Source organism: Phalaenopsis equestris, unplaced genomic scaffold (assembly GCF_001263595.1).
Source record: "Phalaenopsis equestris unplaced genomic scaffold, ASM126359v1 Scaffold000002, whole genome shotgun sequence".
In the NCBI taxonomy this organism is placed as follows: Eukaryota; Viridiplantae; Streptophyta; class Magnoliopsida; order Asparagales; family Orchidaceae; genus Phalaenopsis; species Phalaenopsis equestris.
The window spans coordinates 38,555,743-38,569,994 of NW_018164444.1; the positions used below are offsets into that span (position 1 = coordinate 38,555,743).

General features: G+C 36.7%; 1 protein-coding gene across 2 annotated transcripts; it reads right to left on the reverse strand.

The window, feature by feature from the left end:
• Positions 1-584: 584 nt before the first annotated feature.
• Positions 585-6,049, reverse strand: LOC110022630. 2 transcript variants are annotated; one of them, XR_002293800.1, is made up of 5 exons: positions 5,598-6,049; positions 4,992-5,075; positions 1,623-1,752; positions 1,045-1,315; positions 585-954 (listed from the first exon to the last, which is right to left on the reverse strand). XR_002293800.1 is itself a non-coding variant. In XM_020721680.1 (5 exons), the coding sequence occupies exons 1-4, from the start codon at positions 5,371-5,373 to the stop codon at positions 1,134-1,136; spliced, it is 435 nt and encodes a 144-aa protein (XP_020577339.1). In that variant the 5' UTR covers positions 5,374-6,049; the 3' UTR covers positions 585-954; positions 1,045-1,133. The 2 variants fall into 2 exon arrangements, 1 of the variants encoding a protein (XP_020577339.1); XM_020721680.1 differs by having other exon boundaries at positions 5,335-6,049.
• Between the last annotated feature and the right edge of the window lie 8,203 nt (positions 6,050-14,252).

Consider the following 14,252-nt stretch of genomic DNA (forward strand, 5'->3'; position numbering starts at 1 on the left):
CATCAAACTGGATCATCAAATGACCGGCGCTTAACGTGACCAAACCATCTAAGACAACTCTCCACTCTTATGTCCTATAGGAGCTACATCAGCCCATTCATGGATACATTTGTTTTGTATTTTATCTCTAAGTGTCACATCCACCTAAGCATTATCATCTCAACACCTCTTTACTTAGTTTTATGCCTCTATTATAGGCCAACGTTCTGCGTTGTACAGCATTGCAGAACTCACCATCTTATATAATTTTCTTCTAAATCTAAGCAGTGTCTTTCTATCACACAGTAAGTCTGATGCATTCCTCCACTTCAAACATCCAACATGAATTCTACGAATAAGATCACCATCTATATCACCACCACTATGAACAATAAACACAAGATATCTAAAACGTTTACTCCTTTTGATAAATTGAACACTCTATTGTTATAGATCAGACAATATATCTACTACTATTAAAATCAAACAACCAACAATGCTCTCAAAATCAAATAATATACTAGAGCAAAATGATATTTGTTTAAGTTAGATATCATTTAAACAACATATAAATACAATTTTCCACATACATAAGTATTAATATAAATAGTTAACAACAATGTTGCTGGGTATCATTTAAATAAAAAGTCTATCAAACACCAATAAGAATGAAGGCAGTTGAATAGCAGATGGGACAAAAATCAAATTACATTTTTTACCCAGCTGCATTAAATTTAATCTAAATTGGTGGTGAATCCTGCAAAACCACAAATCAATGGATAGACTTTACCCCGTTCATTGTAGGGTATTGAGCTCGGCTAGTTTTGACATAAGCAATATATTCGCTGTAATGCATGGTGTATAAAGTGCTTTGGTATTTGGTGATGCGAAGTCTCTTGCGAAGGGATTCGGAGATTACACTGTTATAGCCTGCTTTCCCCATTAGAGAGTCTATGGCTTCGATCTTGGTCCAACCTGTTGAGTGGGGATGCAAATGGGCAATTTGTGCAATTAAAATAAGGTAAAAATTTACATACATATACCATACAAGTTTTAGGCATTTACTCTCTCTCGCTGTCCTCAACAGGGAACCAACTCGGCCTATCTCTCGGTAGCGCCGTTTCGACGTTATCCGACATTCCGCCGGAAGATTGTCACGACATTCGTTCTATAGAACATGATCGTTCCCGTTTTTCGTTGGCCATAGACTCACAACGAATGAGGTTTGCATTTAAAAGGTTTCCTCTTAGAACATCATCTATGATAGCCAAAATAGATGCTGATGCTGATGTCTCTTTCTCTCCATTGTCTCCTTCAATGTTGATGAAGTCAGCACCTGTTACTTAACATGGAGATAAATTAGCAAAATCATGAAAAGGATTGAGAAAAGTGTTGAAATAATCCCCTGGTTCTTTGCAGGGAGTCATTTTAGTCTCAGAGTTTATAAGAATATTAATTTAGTCCCTAGACTCTTTTAAAGAGGGTTAAAATAGCCTATATTAAAAGAGTAAAAGGATCTTTTTGAAACTTTTATAGGCTCTGGGATTATAGTCATCCTATGTAAATAGTTAAGGGATTATTTTGACACATCACTGGAAAAGGATTGGAATGACGGAATTCAGTTATGTGAAGCATAATTTCACCTTGATTGCAATTTGGAGAAACTGAGGGTACAGATGGCTCTCTTATGAGGCTAGATTCAACATCAATGACACAAGTAAGAGCAGATGATTTTACAGCTTTTCTGTTTGTGCAATTACTGACGAATTTTTCCTGCATGTAAAAGGGTACATTCAGCTAAGGTGTAAAGAATATAAGATGTCACTTTATCAGCCTTGCCAAATCAGGAGTACAATATAAGAGGATTGTCACTTTATCAACCTTGCAATCACTAGCAAAGGTGCAAAGAATATACGAAGATGATAAATGATGCAAAGAGAGATGTCATGTTATCGACTAATCATCTAGAAACAAATAAATCAAAGTCAGCATCATCCCAACTATTTAGGTTCTGTTTTACATTAATTTCTGCTAAGCACTACATGAGGTAATATAATATTCTTTGCAAATCTTTTTGAACTTCTATTAATGTTAACCTAAATCTCTCCCTTTTACATCTTATTTCTTTAATATTTACATTATTTATCTAGCCAATGAGAGCATTTTTTCATCCTTCATTGTACATGTTCAAATCAGCTAACTCAATCTTCAACTATCTTATCTTCGATGCTATTTCAAACATCCCACCTACATAACCATTCTTAATTTATTTCTAACTTTTGCCATCCATCCATCCATCCATCTTAATATTTTTACTTCCACCACTGACTATTTGAACGCTCTACTCTAGAATCTACACAACAAAATCAGATTAGTTGTAATTTTATAAAATTATTCTTTAATTTATACTTAATAATTTTTTTCACATATCCATCTTAATATAATTATTTCACCAAGCTCAATTAATCATAAGTGACATTTTGAACGTTCAACACTCAAATTCATACATCATAGTTGGCTTATAAAGTTCATCTTTTAAGCATGAAATAAATTATTTATCAAATAATACTTTTGAGGTATTTCTCAATGCTTGATATAATTCTAATACAATTAAAAATTGTTTAATCACAACTACATAAATTAACCAATGCTTTTATCATAAGCGACTTTAATAACTTTAACAAATCTTTGGATGGTACAACCTTCTTCCTCAATGCACACTAAATCAACTCTAGTAGCACTCAATAATATGACTTTTTGCATGAAGAATAAAAGGGGCATTTATGCAGATACCACACAAGTCTTATGTATTTACATATCTAAACATCTAAATTTTCAATCTAAATTTTCATTTTTATTTCATTTTTATATGCATAGCATTCAAATCTTTAATATCACATAAAAATGCCTTTATTACTAGCTTTTTAAAAGTGAAATAAAACTTTTCATCCATAAGCTTGTGACATGAAAGTTCTCCAAAATGTCAATCTATAACATATCTCATTCTATTATTCATCATGTTTTAATAATTTCACTCAAGACTCCCATTTAATAAGTTCTCCAAGAAGAATAATTCATCTTTCCTTATATCAACAATTTCTTATAATTATCTTCATTTTTAATGCAAGTAACTTCATTAAATATTGGTGCATTTACATACATACCACCCAATTCTTATGCATTTACGTATCTAACACCTAAGTTTTACTTTTTTACATTTATAACAATCAAATCTTTCATATCACAAAAAAAATCACCATTTTAATTTTCAAAAAATGAAATACACCTTTTCGTACATAGGTAAGGTGACATATGTATAAAATTGAAGTTTGGGTGTTAAAGGTGAAAATACATAGGAATTAATTGGCATGCACGTAAATCTTCTTAAAAATCTTTATTTTTGGCTATTTTATATATCTCTCTATTAGTAGCATGCCTATGATTATAAGTCATCAAAAGTTGTAGCTTTACTTATGTTCGCTACCCCCTTTTAAAATTTATTTATTTTTTATAATCGTTATACTCTGTAATAATATTTATCTTTTGCCAATCTTCAAAAACACGTCTTCTTTCTTTAATCATTTGCAAATTTGAGTGCACCATCAAGTATCTTTACTATTGTACACTATGCTTCTATACCCTAAAAAAGCTTTAATCACAATCTTCCTAATGAGCTAGCCATTATCCCACATCAAATTTGACTCAACTAAAAAATTCTAATATGTCCCTCTTATCAATTTATTTGAAAGATTAACAACCTCTCAACATTTAAATTCCACAATCCTATATTAGGACAATTATAGATTTTAAATTTTCCTCCCTACCATTAAGATATTTATCCATAAAATACTTCCCTATGATGTATACTCAAACATTCTCTTAACATTACATACAATTTAATATATATATATATATATATATAGAGAGAGAGAGAGAGAGAGAGAGAGAGAGAGAGAGAGAGAGAGAGAGAGAGAGAGAGAGAGAGAGAGAGAGAGAGAGAGAGAGAGAGAGAGAGAGAGAGAGAGAGAGAGATTTTATTTGGTATTGGCCTTATTCACCACAAAATTCAGAAGAATTTTCGAAAAGAAATCTAAATTTTGTGTTTAGAAATTTATGTTTGTCTCACCAATTAGAAAAGGTGTGGTGGTTGTAGGGAGAGAGGCTGCTTAGGCGAAGATATAGAACAAAGTTTGGTGTGAAACTTGCTATATAACTAAGTTCACCTTTCCTGTTATTTTGCTTAATCGAATGCTTGAATGGCATATCATTATTCATATGTTGGAATGATTTCTTGCTAGTCTAGTCAAATCATTTAATCCGTACTCAAAGTTTTATTATATCATAAGATCTATTTGTGTGTAGAACAACTATGTGTTTAACTACAGGTGTTAGTGATTTTATTATCTTAAATTGTGTAGTGGAGTTGTTTACTCATATTGAACTTGTAAGTTTGAATACTCACTCATTTGCTTTATCATGTAATCTATACCAATAATCAATTATGCAGTGTCTTACTTAATTACAAGTTTGAGTTAATCATGCAAGTCACAATGATCTTGTGGTTGAGAACTTTGTCCTTCAACCAAAAGATCTTTTGAGTTCAAGGCCTTGCATATGTTGTGTGTGCGCATTTAGGTGTGTTGAGAGAAAAAAAAAATGTTTGTGTTAATCGCAAGTGTAATATGATATAAATTGTGGTTAATATAACATTCATATACTATTTTATCACACCTGGTATATATTGTAGATATAAACGTATACACATTTGTGTATTCCAGCTTTTATCAGCTGAGAGGAGAAAACAAATAGCAGTGTAGATATCTTAGATGTCATGCTGAAGGAAAATAATAATTGCAGGTTGAATTCGGAGATGTCAATAAATATGTTTAGGCCAAAATATATTCTAAGTGCAATTTGTCCAAAATTAGACATCCAAACATTGAAAAATAAAACCTTACAAGAAAAATATCTACAAGAAGGTATCTGTTTTTATCAAAGGGTAACGCACTTACAGAATCAGTCCCCTGAAGATTCATCAGGTCCAAATCATCCACAGGTCCTTGGATGCGACAGCTGCCCTTCAGAACAGGTGTAATCTGAAAATACAGAATAAGCTAGTTTGTGTCAGCTAGCGAAACAATAGATCTCGAAACCAAAGCAGTAAAAATTAAAAAAAAATTAAAAGAAACGCAAAGCAGTATCTAAGCGCTACAGAGCCTTATGGGTTTCAGGTACTATATGCTTAGTTGCAGGTTAACTAGTTTGCAAAAATAGCAAACAAAACGTTAATAAAAACATTAAAAAAAATCACAGCACTGCACTACACAAATACAAATTGCAATTCAAAATAATTACCTCCTCACATCCTAGAAAATCCCTGCTTACAGACCACATTTAGCCGCGTCAATTCGTTTGCTCGCAAATACCAGTAAAGAAAAATGAAAATGATAGAAAACAAATAAGAAGAAGAAGCACTCCCTTTCGCTAAATCTCACAGACTATGTTATGTCCATCAGTAACGCAAAATCATTCCAGGGTGACGGAAGAAAAGTGAGTAAAACAAACAGATAGCCTAATAAATTTAACTATTCAGGCGTGGAGAAGAGCGTAACCCTAACCGGATGAAACAAACGCGACAACCGTACATGCCTCCAGTTCCAAAATTCTCTCTGTGCGATCGTACAACTCCTTCAATGTCCGCACAGTACGCTTCCCCATAACTCAGCACACGCAGCGATTGCCCTCGATCGGAACAAGGCCCGACCAGCCTCAACCACATCCCCTCAATTCAAATTAAACTTTTCCAATTCAATGTATGAACCCAAATCCGATCGAGAGAAAACAGATAAGACGGAGAAGAAAAGGAAAAAGCTAAGAAGGAAAACAAAACAGATGCCGGAAAGCTGGGAAGGGCTTTCAGCGTAGGCCATATTCAGACGGATCTTAATGTGGGAGACGATTCATCGAGGAGAATGGGGAGCTTCTTCGGGAATCAATCCATGGCGGAAACATGAGTCCATCGAATTGGGGATTTTCTTCACAAAAAGCATAATACTACAAGTGACAGAAATACAAGCATTAAAAAAAAATCCATATTGTATTACCACTTGCTAGTATTTATAGGTCTAACGGCGTACTAGCTTCTAGGCATTAATTTAATTTTGCTAGGGAATTAATGCGCATATATGAGAAAATTTAATTTTCAGATTTTGTCATAAATATATTTTTATACAAATATTTTGGAAAGAAATTAAATTATATTTAAATTATTTTAACAGACTTAATTAAGGAGTATAATAGGAGATATTTTTCTCTCTTATCTTATTAAAAAAAGGAAAATTGTATTTATGTTAAAAATTTAGGTTTACTATAACTTTTTTCACTTTACCAAGAAGAGGAAGAAGATGGAGTTCCCACTGACTTGCTAGGAAAGAATCAATGGGGTTTCTAAGAGGAATAAAGTTATCTCCAACCTTACCGAGCAGGGTATCCAGGATGCTCTTTCGTGTCGTAGTTGCACCTTTCGGTGAAAGAAAAAAAAATTGTTTATGATCTTGCCTAGCACACGATCAAGTATCTCTAAAAGAAGAAAGTTGTCCCCAGCCATGTCTATCAAAAGATCAAGATCTTTTTTCATGTTGTGGTTGCACTTTCCAGAGAAAGAAGAAAGTTGTCCCTAACTCTATTTACCAGACAATCTGGGATCTCCCAAAAGAAGAAAATTGTCCCCGACCTTTCCTAGTAGGTGATTCGGGTTCTTTTTTTGTGTGGCGGGTGCGCTTTATGGAGGAAGAAGTTGTTGTTGTCGTGCTTTATGGGGCATCTCATCCTTCTGAAAATCAGCAAAAGTATCAGAATTTTGATGAGGCGACACTGACATTATTTGACGATGAATTGACTTGTTGTAGCCTTTGTAACTGTGTGTGTTGGTGTTTATAGCTTTTTAATTGTCTAATGTGACATTTATACATAGTGATAATGTGTTTGTACGTACGTCTTTCTCTTACTGAAGACAGTAAAAATTTTGAGTTTGCATTCACCTTTCATTTTGAGCCACGATTGCCTCATTTCAAGGATGATTTTGCCAAACTTATGGTTCAATTTTTTCCAACTTCAGCGGTACATAGTGATAATGGACCTCTTCTGAGGCTTATGCCAGTTTTGGGCGCTAGTATGGGCGCCTAGGCTTCGGGTTCTTGGGAAAAATGGCCAAAAATGACATGTTTTGGGTGCCTAGGCGCCCGAAAAAAATGTCTAAGTGCCAAAATAGAGCCTTAGAACTCTGAGGGCTCATGTTAGATAGTTCAGAAAGGTATTTTGGGTGCGTGGACCTCCAAGGACGGCCCCAAGGCTCTAGTCTAGCCCGAAACCCCGATTTTGGCCGGGAATGCTTGACGAAACATCTTTTCAATCCGAAAGCTGTAGGAGACTGCATGTGAGTAAAATGTGATCTCATAACTTCAAAATGAAGCATTTAGGTCAGGCATTTATCGAAGAAATTGGTGCCAACATTCGTCTTAAGCCGCAACGAGGGTAGGGTGTCACAAACCCTTATTTTCTCGTAGCGCGCGTAGGTGGACTTGGTGGTTTTCTAAAGTCGTGGGAGGCTCTAGATGGACGTGTGGCGACTTATAATGATCAAATTAGGCACCAACAGCGTTTCACATCCTGGATGGGCCTCCCAAAGGGATTTTTCAAGGATAGGGCTGAATCGCCACCAAGTCTAGCTACATGCCCCGAACAAGTGCTAGGAGGACCCCGGGTGTGTATCTGAACTACCGAATGTTACGGACATGCCGTGAACTATCCTCAGTCATGCAGGTGAATACCCTACACTCGTGGCATCAAAATTTAATGCCAACATGTACCAATTAAGAAAGTTAGGATTATTTAATTCTCCAATTGTTCTCCAATTTAAGATCTCTTTTGTGTAAAATGGAAAACTATTTATAAATTTTTGTAGTACATTTTGACTATTTTAGCCAAAATCTATGTGCTCTATCGGATGATCCATATTGATCTCTTGATTAACAACTATTTGTTAAACATTTAAGCATCTTAAGGATATTGTTTCAAGAAATATTGGGCCACTTAAATTTCTAAAATCAAGACAATCATTTTACCATCAATACACACAATTTTAGATAAACGGACAAAACGTGCGATACAAACGGTATCGCGACGTTTTCAAAAACGCCCTCGCACTTATAAACTGCCTCAAACGGGCCATAAGGGGGCATTTGGGGCAGCTTGTGCGTTTCAAGATAAACAGCTTATCCTGAAATGCGACCCGCAGGTCGACCGCGAGGTTCTGCCCGCGACCTGCGTTTAGTGTAAAAATGGAACCACGTTTTCTGATAAGTGGGCAAAACAAGCGTTACAAACGATACCGCGATGTTTTAAAAGACAACCACGCACTTATAAACTGCCCCAAACGGTGCAGCTTAGCCTAAACGTTTGGTTTGCGCATTATTGAAAAATTGTCTGTCGCGTTTGGATTTTTTACACTAAACGCAGACCCCGAGTCGACCCCGCGGTCGACCCACATGCTACATTTCAGGATAAGTTGCTTATCACTTATCCTGAAATGCATAAACTGCCTCAAACAGATCCTAAATCTCGAAATTAAAATTTACAAATTCAGTTAGCAACAAGGAAGAGGGCGGTTGACTCAGCCGGCTTGGCCCAGTTGGGCTAGCCCAGTTGGCCGATATCTGTTATTATTATTTAATTCGTCTATATCGTTTTAATGCGTAGTTGCAGAAAACGCCTCTTGATTTTGAACGGAAAAGTCTCCCTACCGTTTCGGCTTCGCAGCGTGTTCTGTCGACTCCTACTCTTTCTCAGCAAACTGGAATGGTTAGGTTTGATCTCTTGCTTATTTGATGGAAGAAGAAGTTTGATTGCTGTATAGTGGAAGAAGAGAGGTACATTGAACTGATCCAAAATTGGTGAGAAATCTATTAATCTTGATGATCGACAACAATGGGAATGAGAACCCTAGTCGGAATCGTTTTGGTTGCTGGATGGAGCCGCATGATGCGATACCGCAGTGGCAAGAGGATTGACAAGGTTAGTGGTGACGGGGAAATTATGTTTTTCCACCATTTTATGTACGGTACATTGCAAGAACTTGATCTGAAATCGGTTATCGTGAGCACTGAGAGTTCTTATATGTGTGACCTAGTGTATGTTTCAGTTTATAAGATTCAACAATTAGGTAAAGTAGTTCTGCTCTTGCTTTTACTTCGTTAAATCAGTAATATTTGCTTTCTGTGGATATTAATCGAGTTCCGGTAAATAAACCACGTAAATCCGGATTTATTAAATCCATCCAAGAGGCGGATTTACGGGCGTCGCGTCGCTCATGGCGTTTGATAAATCGGGATTTAACAGGATTTGAATCTTGTTTAATGTTAAATCAATTCGCAGCCAAACACCACTTTAATGTCATTAGTTAATTTCTCCTTAACATCTCACATGCCAAACCGGACACATCCCGATTGTGCTTGTAGTTGTATTTCATTGTTAGCTTATCTTCGTCATCTACATGATTGTCACAGCTTGCCTGTTGGGCTTGGGAAAAATATTATCGAACAGGGTAGGATTAGTGTATATATTTAGGATTTTATTCTTTAAGTATAAATATATATTGCAATAACATTTCTCCACTAATAATACCTATAGAACACCTAAATTTAATTTCACTTACTAGTTTATTCACTAAAATGTAAATGAAACTGAAGTATTGCCATAACTCATCTATCGAATAATATCTCTGCTGAATCAACTAAGTTATAATATTCATCAACTTCCAATGATATACCTAAAACATGAGTCTAGAAGCTCTCATTTCAATAACTTGAAAAAAATCATAACATGATATATTCAAGTTTACATGAAATAAATTTAGTTTGTGAAACGTATTGACTAAGGTATAAAAAATAAGGCGTAGTTAATATATATGATCAATGAAAGAAATACAAAGAATAATAGATATTGTATTATAATACTTTATAAATAGTGCTTACATGTATTAGAGTTCATAAAATTCATATACATGGTGTTGAACATTACTACATTCAAATTCAAAAACATTCATTATCATGCATAATGTCTATACGCATCTAAAAATAAATAATTAATTAACATTATAATATTTGATATTTCTAAATCTATAGTCGATTTGCTTGGCTTAAATTGAAAAGATTTTCACAAAACCATGAAAATTCAATGATTTCCAAAAATATCATCACTCTATAAATCCGTCAAGCTCGACCGTCAGTCGCAGTAGTGGTCTATCAATAATACTTGCATCATACACACAATAATATATTATATAGTTTGACACAGACGTGAAGCTGGACTAGATAGGACCTGCGGCCAATTGGACCGGTCCATATGGAAAACAGGAGGCTCTATTTGTCACTCGGGGGTCCAGAGTTGCCGCCCAACAGGACTGGACCACTCCTTTGTCACTTGATAGTATTTGGATTTGTTTTGTGTGTTCTAAGTTTAGTTTAGTAGTGTTTTTTTGTTAGGATAATCGCCAATGTCTCCAATTCTCCCTCTTAGGGCTGTATCCGAATGTGAGAATGTGTTCCGACTGTAACTCGTTTGACCTGCTTCATCCTAAGGTGGTGTTTATCTGTCGTCTTTCCACTACCTTTTATTCATGCCCTAATTTGTTGTTTTTTGTCTTTTATATTTCTTATTTCAATGTGTGTTTTATAATCGTCTATTTGCTTTTATGTAATAAAAATTGCATTTTTCTTGTCTTTTTGGTTAACTCTGGGTATTAGAGTTAGCCTAACCTTAATTTTATCTTATAATTTCTATCACTCGCCATACTCAATCCCATATCCCCACCCCCAAATTCTTATTTACCCAACCCACACACCTTCTTCCACTTATCCACTCATAAACCCTAGCCATGTCGCCGAGAAGGCAATTACTGGAACCTGCTCTGGGCTTTACCATGGGCGACATACAATGAATACTCTGTCAAATGCTATAACAGCTCGAGATCATTGAGAAAATGATAATGGGTGAGATCACCGTTGACCATAAAAGTGAGATTCGTGGGGAGAGCCAGAAGAACAATTGAAGGAGTTAAGGTGGACTTGTCGGATTTTGGCGGGAGAATGAATCTGGATGGTTTTCTCGAGTGGATGTAGATTGTTGAGCAGATCTTCGAATACAAGGGCATACCCGATGATAGAAGGGTGAATCTAGCCGTCATCAATCTGACGAATAATATCTCCTTGTGATGGGAGAACTTGAAGATGGATAGACAGAAGGAAATATGAGATAAAATCACTTATTGGAAGAAGATGAAGAAGGCGATTTAGTGGAAATACCTACCCTCGTACTATTGTTAGGATATTTTCATGAAACTTTACTACATGTAGCAGAATGAGCTCTCAATAGAGGAGTACATAATTTATGCAAGCTCAAGTTGAAATGTGAACTGAAAGAGAGAGGAGCACTTCATATCTAGGTATTTGGGAGGCCTGAAGCCCTTCATTAGTAATGTGCTCCAAATACAAACCTATTGGACACTGAGTAAACATAACCAATTAAAGTGGAGAGACAACAGAAGCAACAGAGATACCCACCTCGATTCATACAACATACAACTGGAGGCCCTAGCAGGAGAACGCCGTGAGGAATGGGAATGATTGAACAGGAAACTCATAAAATAGGTTTGAGTGGGAAGAAACTTGAGAAAATTTGCACGCTCGGTATAGTGCAGCCCAAAAATGCTTCTAATACTACGGATATGACCACATCGCCTCTAGCAGCCCAATAACCCGAGTGGTATCCTTCACCTAGTAGGGTGTCGTGGAGTAATTGAACGATGAAGAAATAATTGAGGATCAAAGTGAGGAATACCAACTTCAGGGAAATGAAGGGGAAATGTTAGTTGTAAGAAAAGTTATGTTGAAAAAGCCGTAGAGGGATTACTCGTGTTTGAGGCACAATATCTTTCGCACTATGTGCATGGTGAGAGGAAAGTTTTCATGATGAAGAAGTTGGATTTGGCTACAAAAACACTCCCAGCCTTATTCTCTGACGTTGTTGAAAAAAAAAACAAACGAGATATGAGTGAATCAACAATGCTCAGCTGAGTTTTTCATTGAAAACCAACTACAGGACCGGGTGTGGTGTGACGTGATGCCCATGGATGTCTGTCACATCCTGTTGAGAGGACTTTGGTAATTTGATCAAAAGACACAACACGATGGGTTCAAGGGCACTTATGCATTCACGAAAGAGGGGAAACACGTCATTCTATTACCCATCAAGGATTCTAGAGGAGCAGCTACACCTGTAGGGGAGAAGCCCGACGCCCACATGCCATTTTCTACAATCAGTTTGTGAAGCCCCAGTGTGGCACTGGCCTTAGTCGTCTTAGAGGGAAGTGAGGAGATGGATCTACCGGAGATGGTTTATCCACTATTAATCGAGTTTCAGGAGGTGATGGTCAATAGGCTACCAGAGGGTTTACTGCCACTTAGGGATATCCAACATGCCATAGATCTAATCCCATGATCGGTTTCGCTAAACAAACCTTCATACAGATTAAGGCCATTAAATTACGAGGGGTTATAATGATAAGTGTAGGATCTCATGTATGAGGGATTGGTGAGAGAGTACCAGCTCGTGCACTGTTCCCGCATTGAGGGTACTTAAGAAGGATGTCTTGTAGAGGATTTGCATTGATACTCTAGTTATCAACAAGATCACCATTAAATATTGGTTCTCTATCCCGTGCTTGGACGATCTACTGGATCAGTTACATGGAGCCATAGTTTTTTCCAAGATTTATCTATGCAACAAATATCATCAAATAAGAATGAGGCCAACAAATGAATGAAAGACCTCATTCAAGACTAGAGATCGATGTACGAGTGAACCGTCTTGTCATTTGGATTGTCCAATGCACCTAACACATTTATGAGACTGATGAATCATATGTTCTAGGTTTACATTGGGAAGTTTGTGGTTGTTTATTTCGGCTAAACCATTATCTACAGCTGTGCAGAGGAGCACTTGCAGCAACTGAGGCGAATTTTGGAGGTTCTGCAGTTGGAGAAGCTATACACCCACTCGAAAAAATGCCACTTCATGACAGTGCGGGTATATTTTTTGGGTTATATTATATCTAGTGCAGACATTCAAATGGACCCCTACGAAGTTAGAGGCAATCATGAGTTGGATTATCCGATAGTCATTTACTGAGCCAATGTTATTTTTGGGACTAACGTCATTTACATGCGGTTCATCTGGAGCTTCAGCACCATTATAGCTCCTCTGATAGATCTTTTGAAGGGAGAGAAGCTGTGGTTTGAGGCAACCTAGTCCGGTTTTAACACCCTGAAGGAAAAGGTGATGCAGGCCCCAACATTTCCTTTACTGGATTTCTACTAGTTGTTTGAGGTGGACCGTGACACCTCTAATGTAGGGATCGGAGCAGTGTTGAGTTTGGGATGACACTCTATAACCTTCTTTATTGAGAAGTTGAATGAGTCCAGGAGAAAGTATTCGACATATGACAAGAAGCTCAAGGTCATTGTGAGAGCCCTCCACCACCGGTCAAGAGCTTCCAATTCATCTTAGCCTCCCTCAAGGATTGTAACCATTTCATACCCAATATCATGTCAAGGCTCTTTAAATCCTAGGAAAGAATCAATCACTTGAATATTTTTTTGGCAAATTAACCATGTCCAAACTTTCCTGCTCTTATCCATCTGTCCCGTTCTCATCATGATTTCAAAACTTTTTTTCAACCATTTTAAGCCCCAATTGCTTCACTAATTTAGTAGAGATGAAGTTGTGGGTGACCTCACTATCTCCTAACATACCTACATTTTGCTTTTCAAGCTGTCCCCAAAGTTTCACAGCATGCTTCGGTGTTAACCCAACCATTGAGTTTAATGTAACTTCTGTCACATCCAAGTGAGGATGTTCCTCCTCCACCGCAACCTTCTCTGTTTCTGCATCCCTTGCTTCTCATTGCACACTTTGAGAACATGTAATGTTCGTTCCTTGCGACGGTGTAATGGGATAAATTTCTCATCACATCGAAATATAACCCCTTAGGTCGTTTCTCCTTAATTTCTTTCTCTGTAAGGCATTTGAGTGTCACCCCCATTTTTGGCCTATTATTCCTATCCCATTTAGCCTTTTCTAGATTCCAGTTATTCAAGCGTTTGATATTGTCGTGTTTATAGCAGTTTGACATGATGTTCCACCTATGTTGCTTCTAT

Bases quoted from the DNA above. Each gene is read 5' to 3' on its own strand.
- LOC110022630 (XM_020721680.1), bottom strand. From the start codon at position 5,373: ATGTGGTCTGTAAGCAGGGATTTTCTAGGATGTGAGGAG. The intron at 5,076-5,334 runs GTAATTATTTTG...CTGTATTTTCAG, and splicing joins ATTTTCTAGGATGTGAGGAG to ATTACACCTGTTCTGAAGGG. The intron at 1,316-1,622 runs GTGAAATTATGC...GTTAAGTAACAG, and splicing joins TTCTCCAAATTGCAATCAAG to GTGCTGACTTCATCAACATT.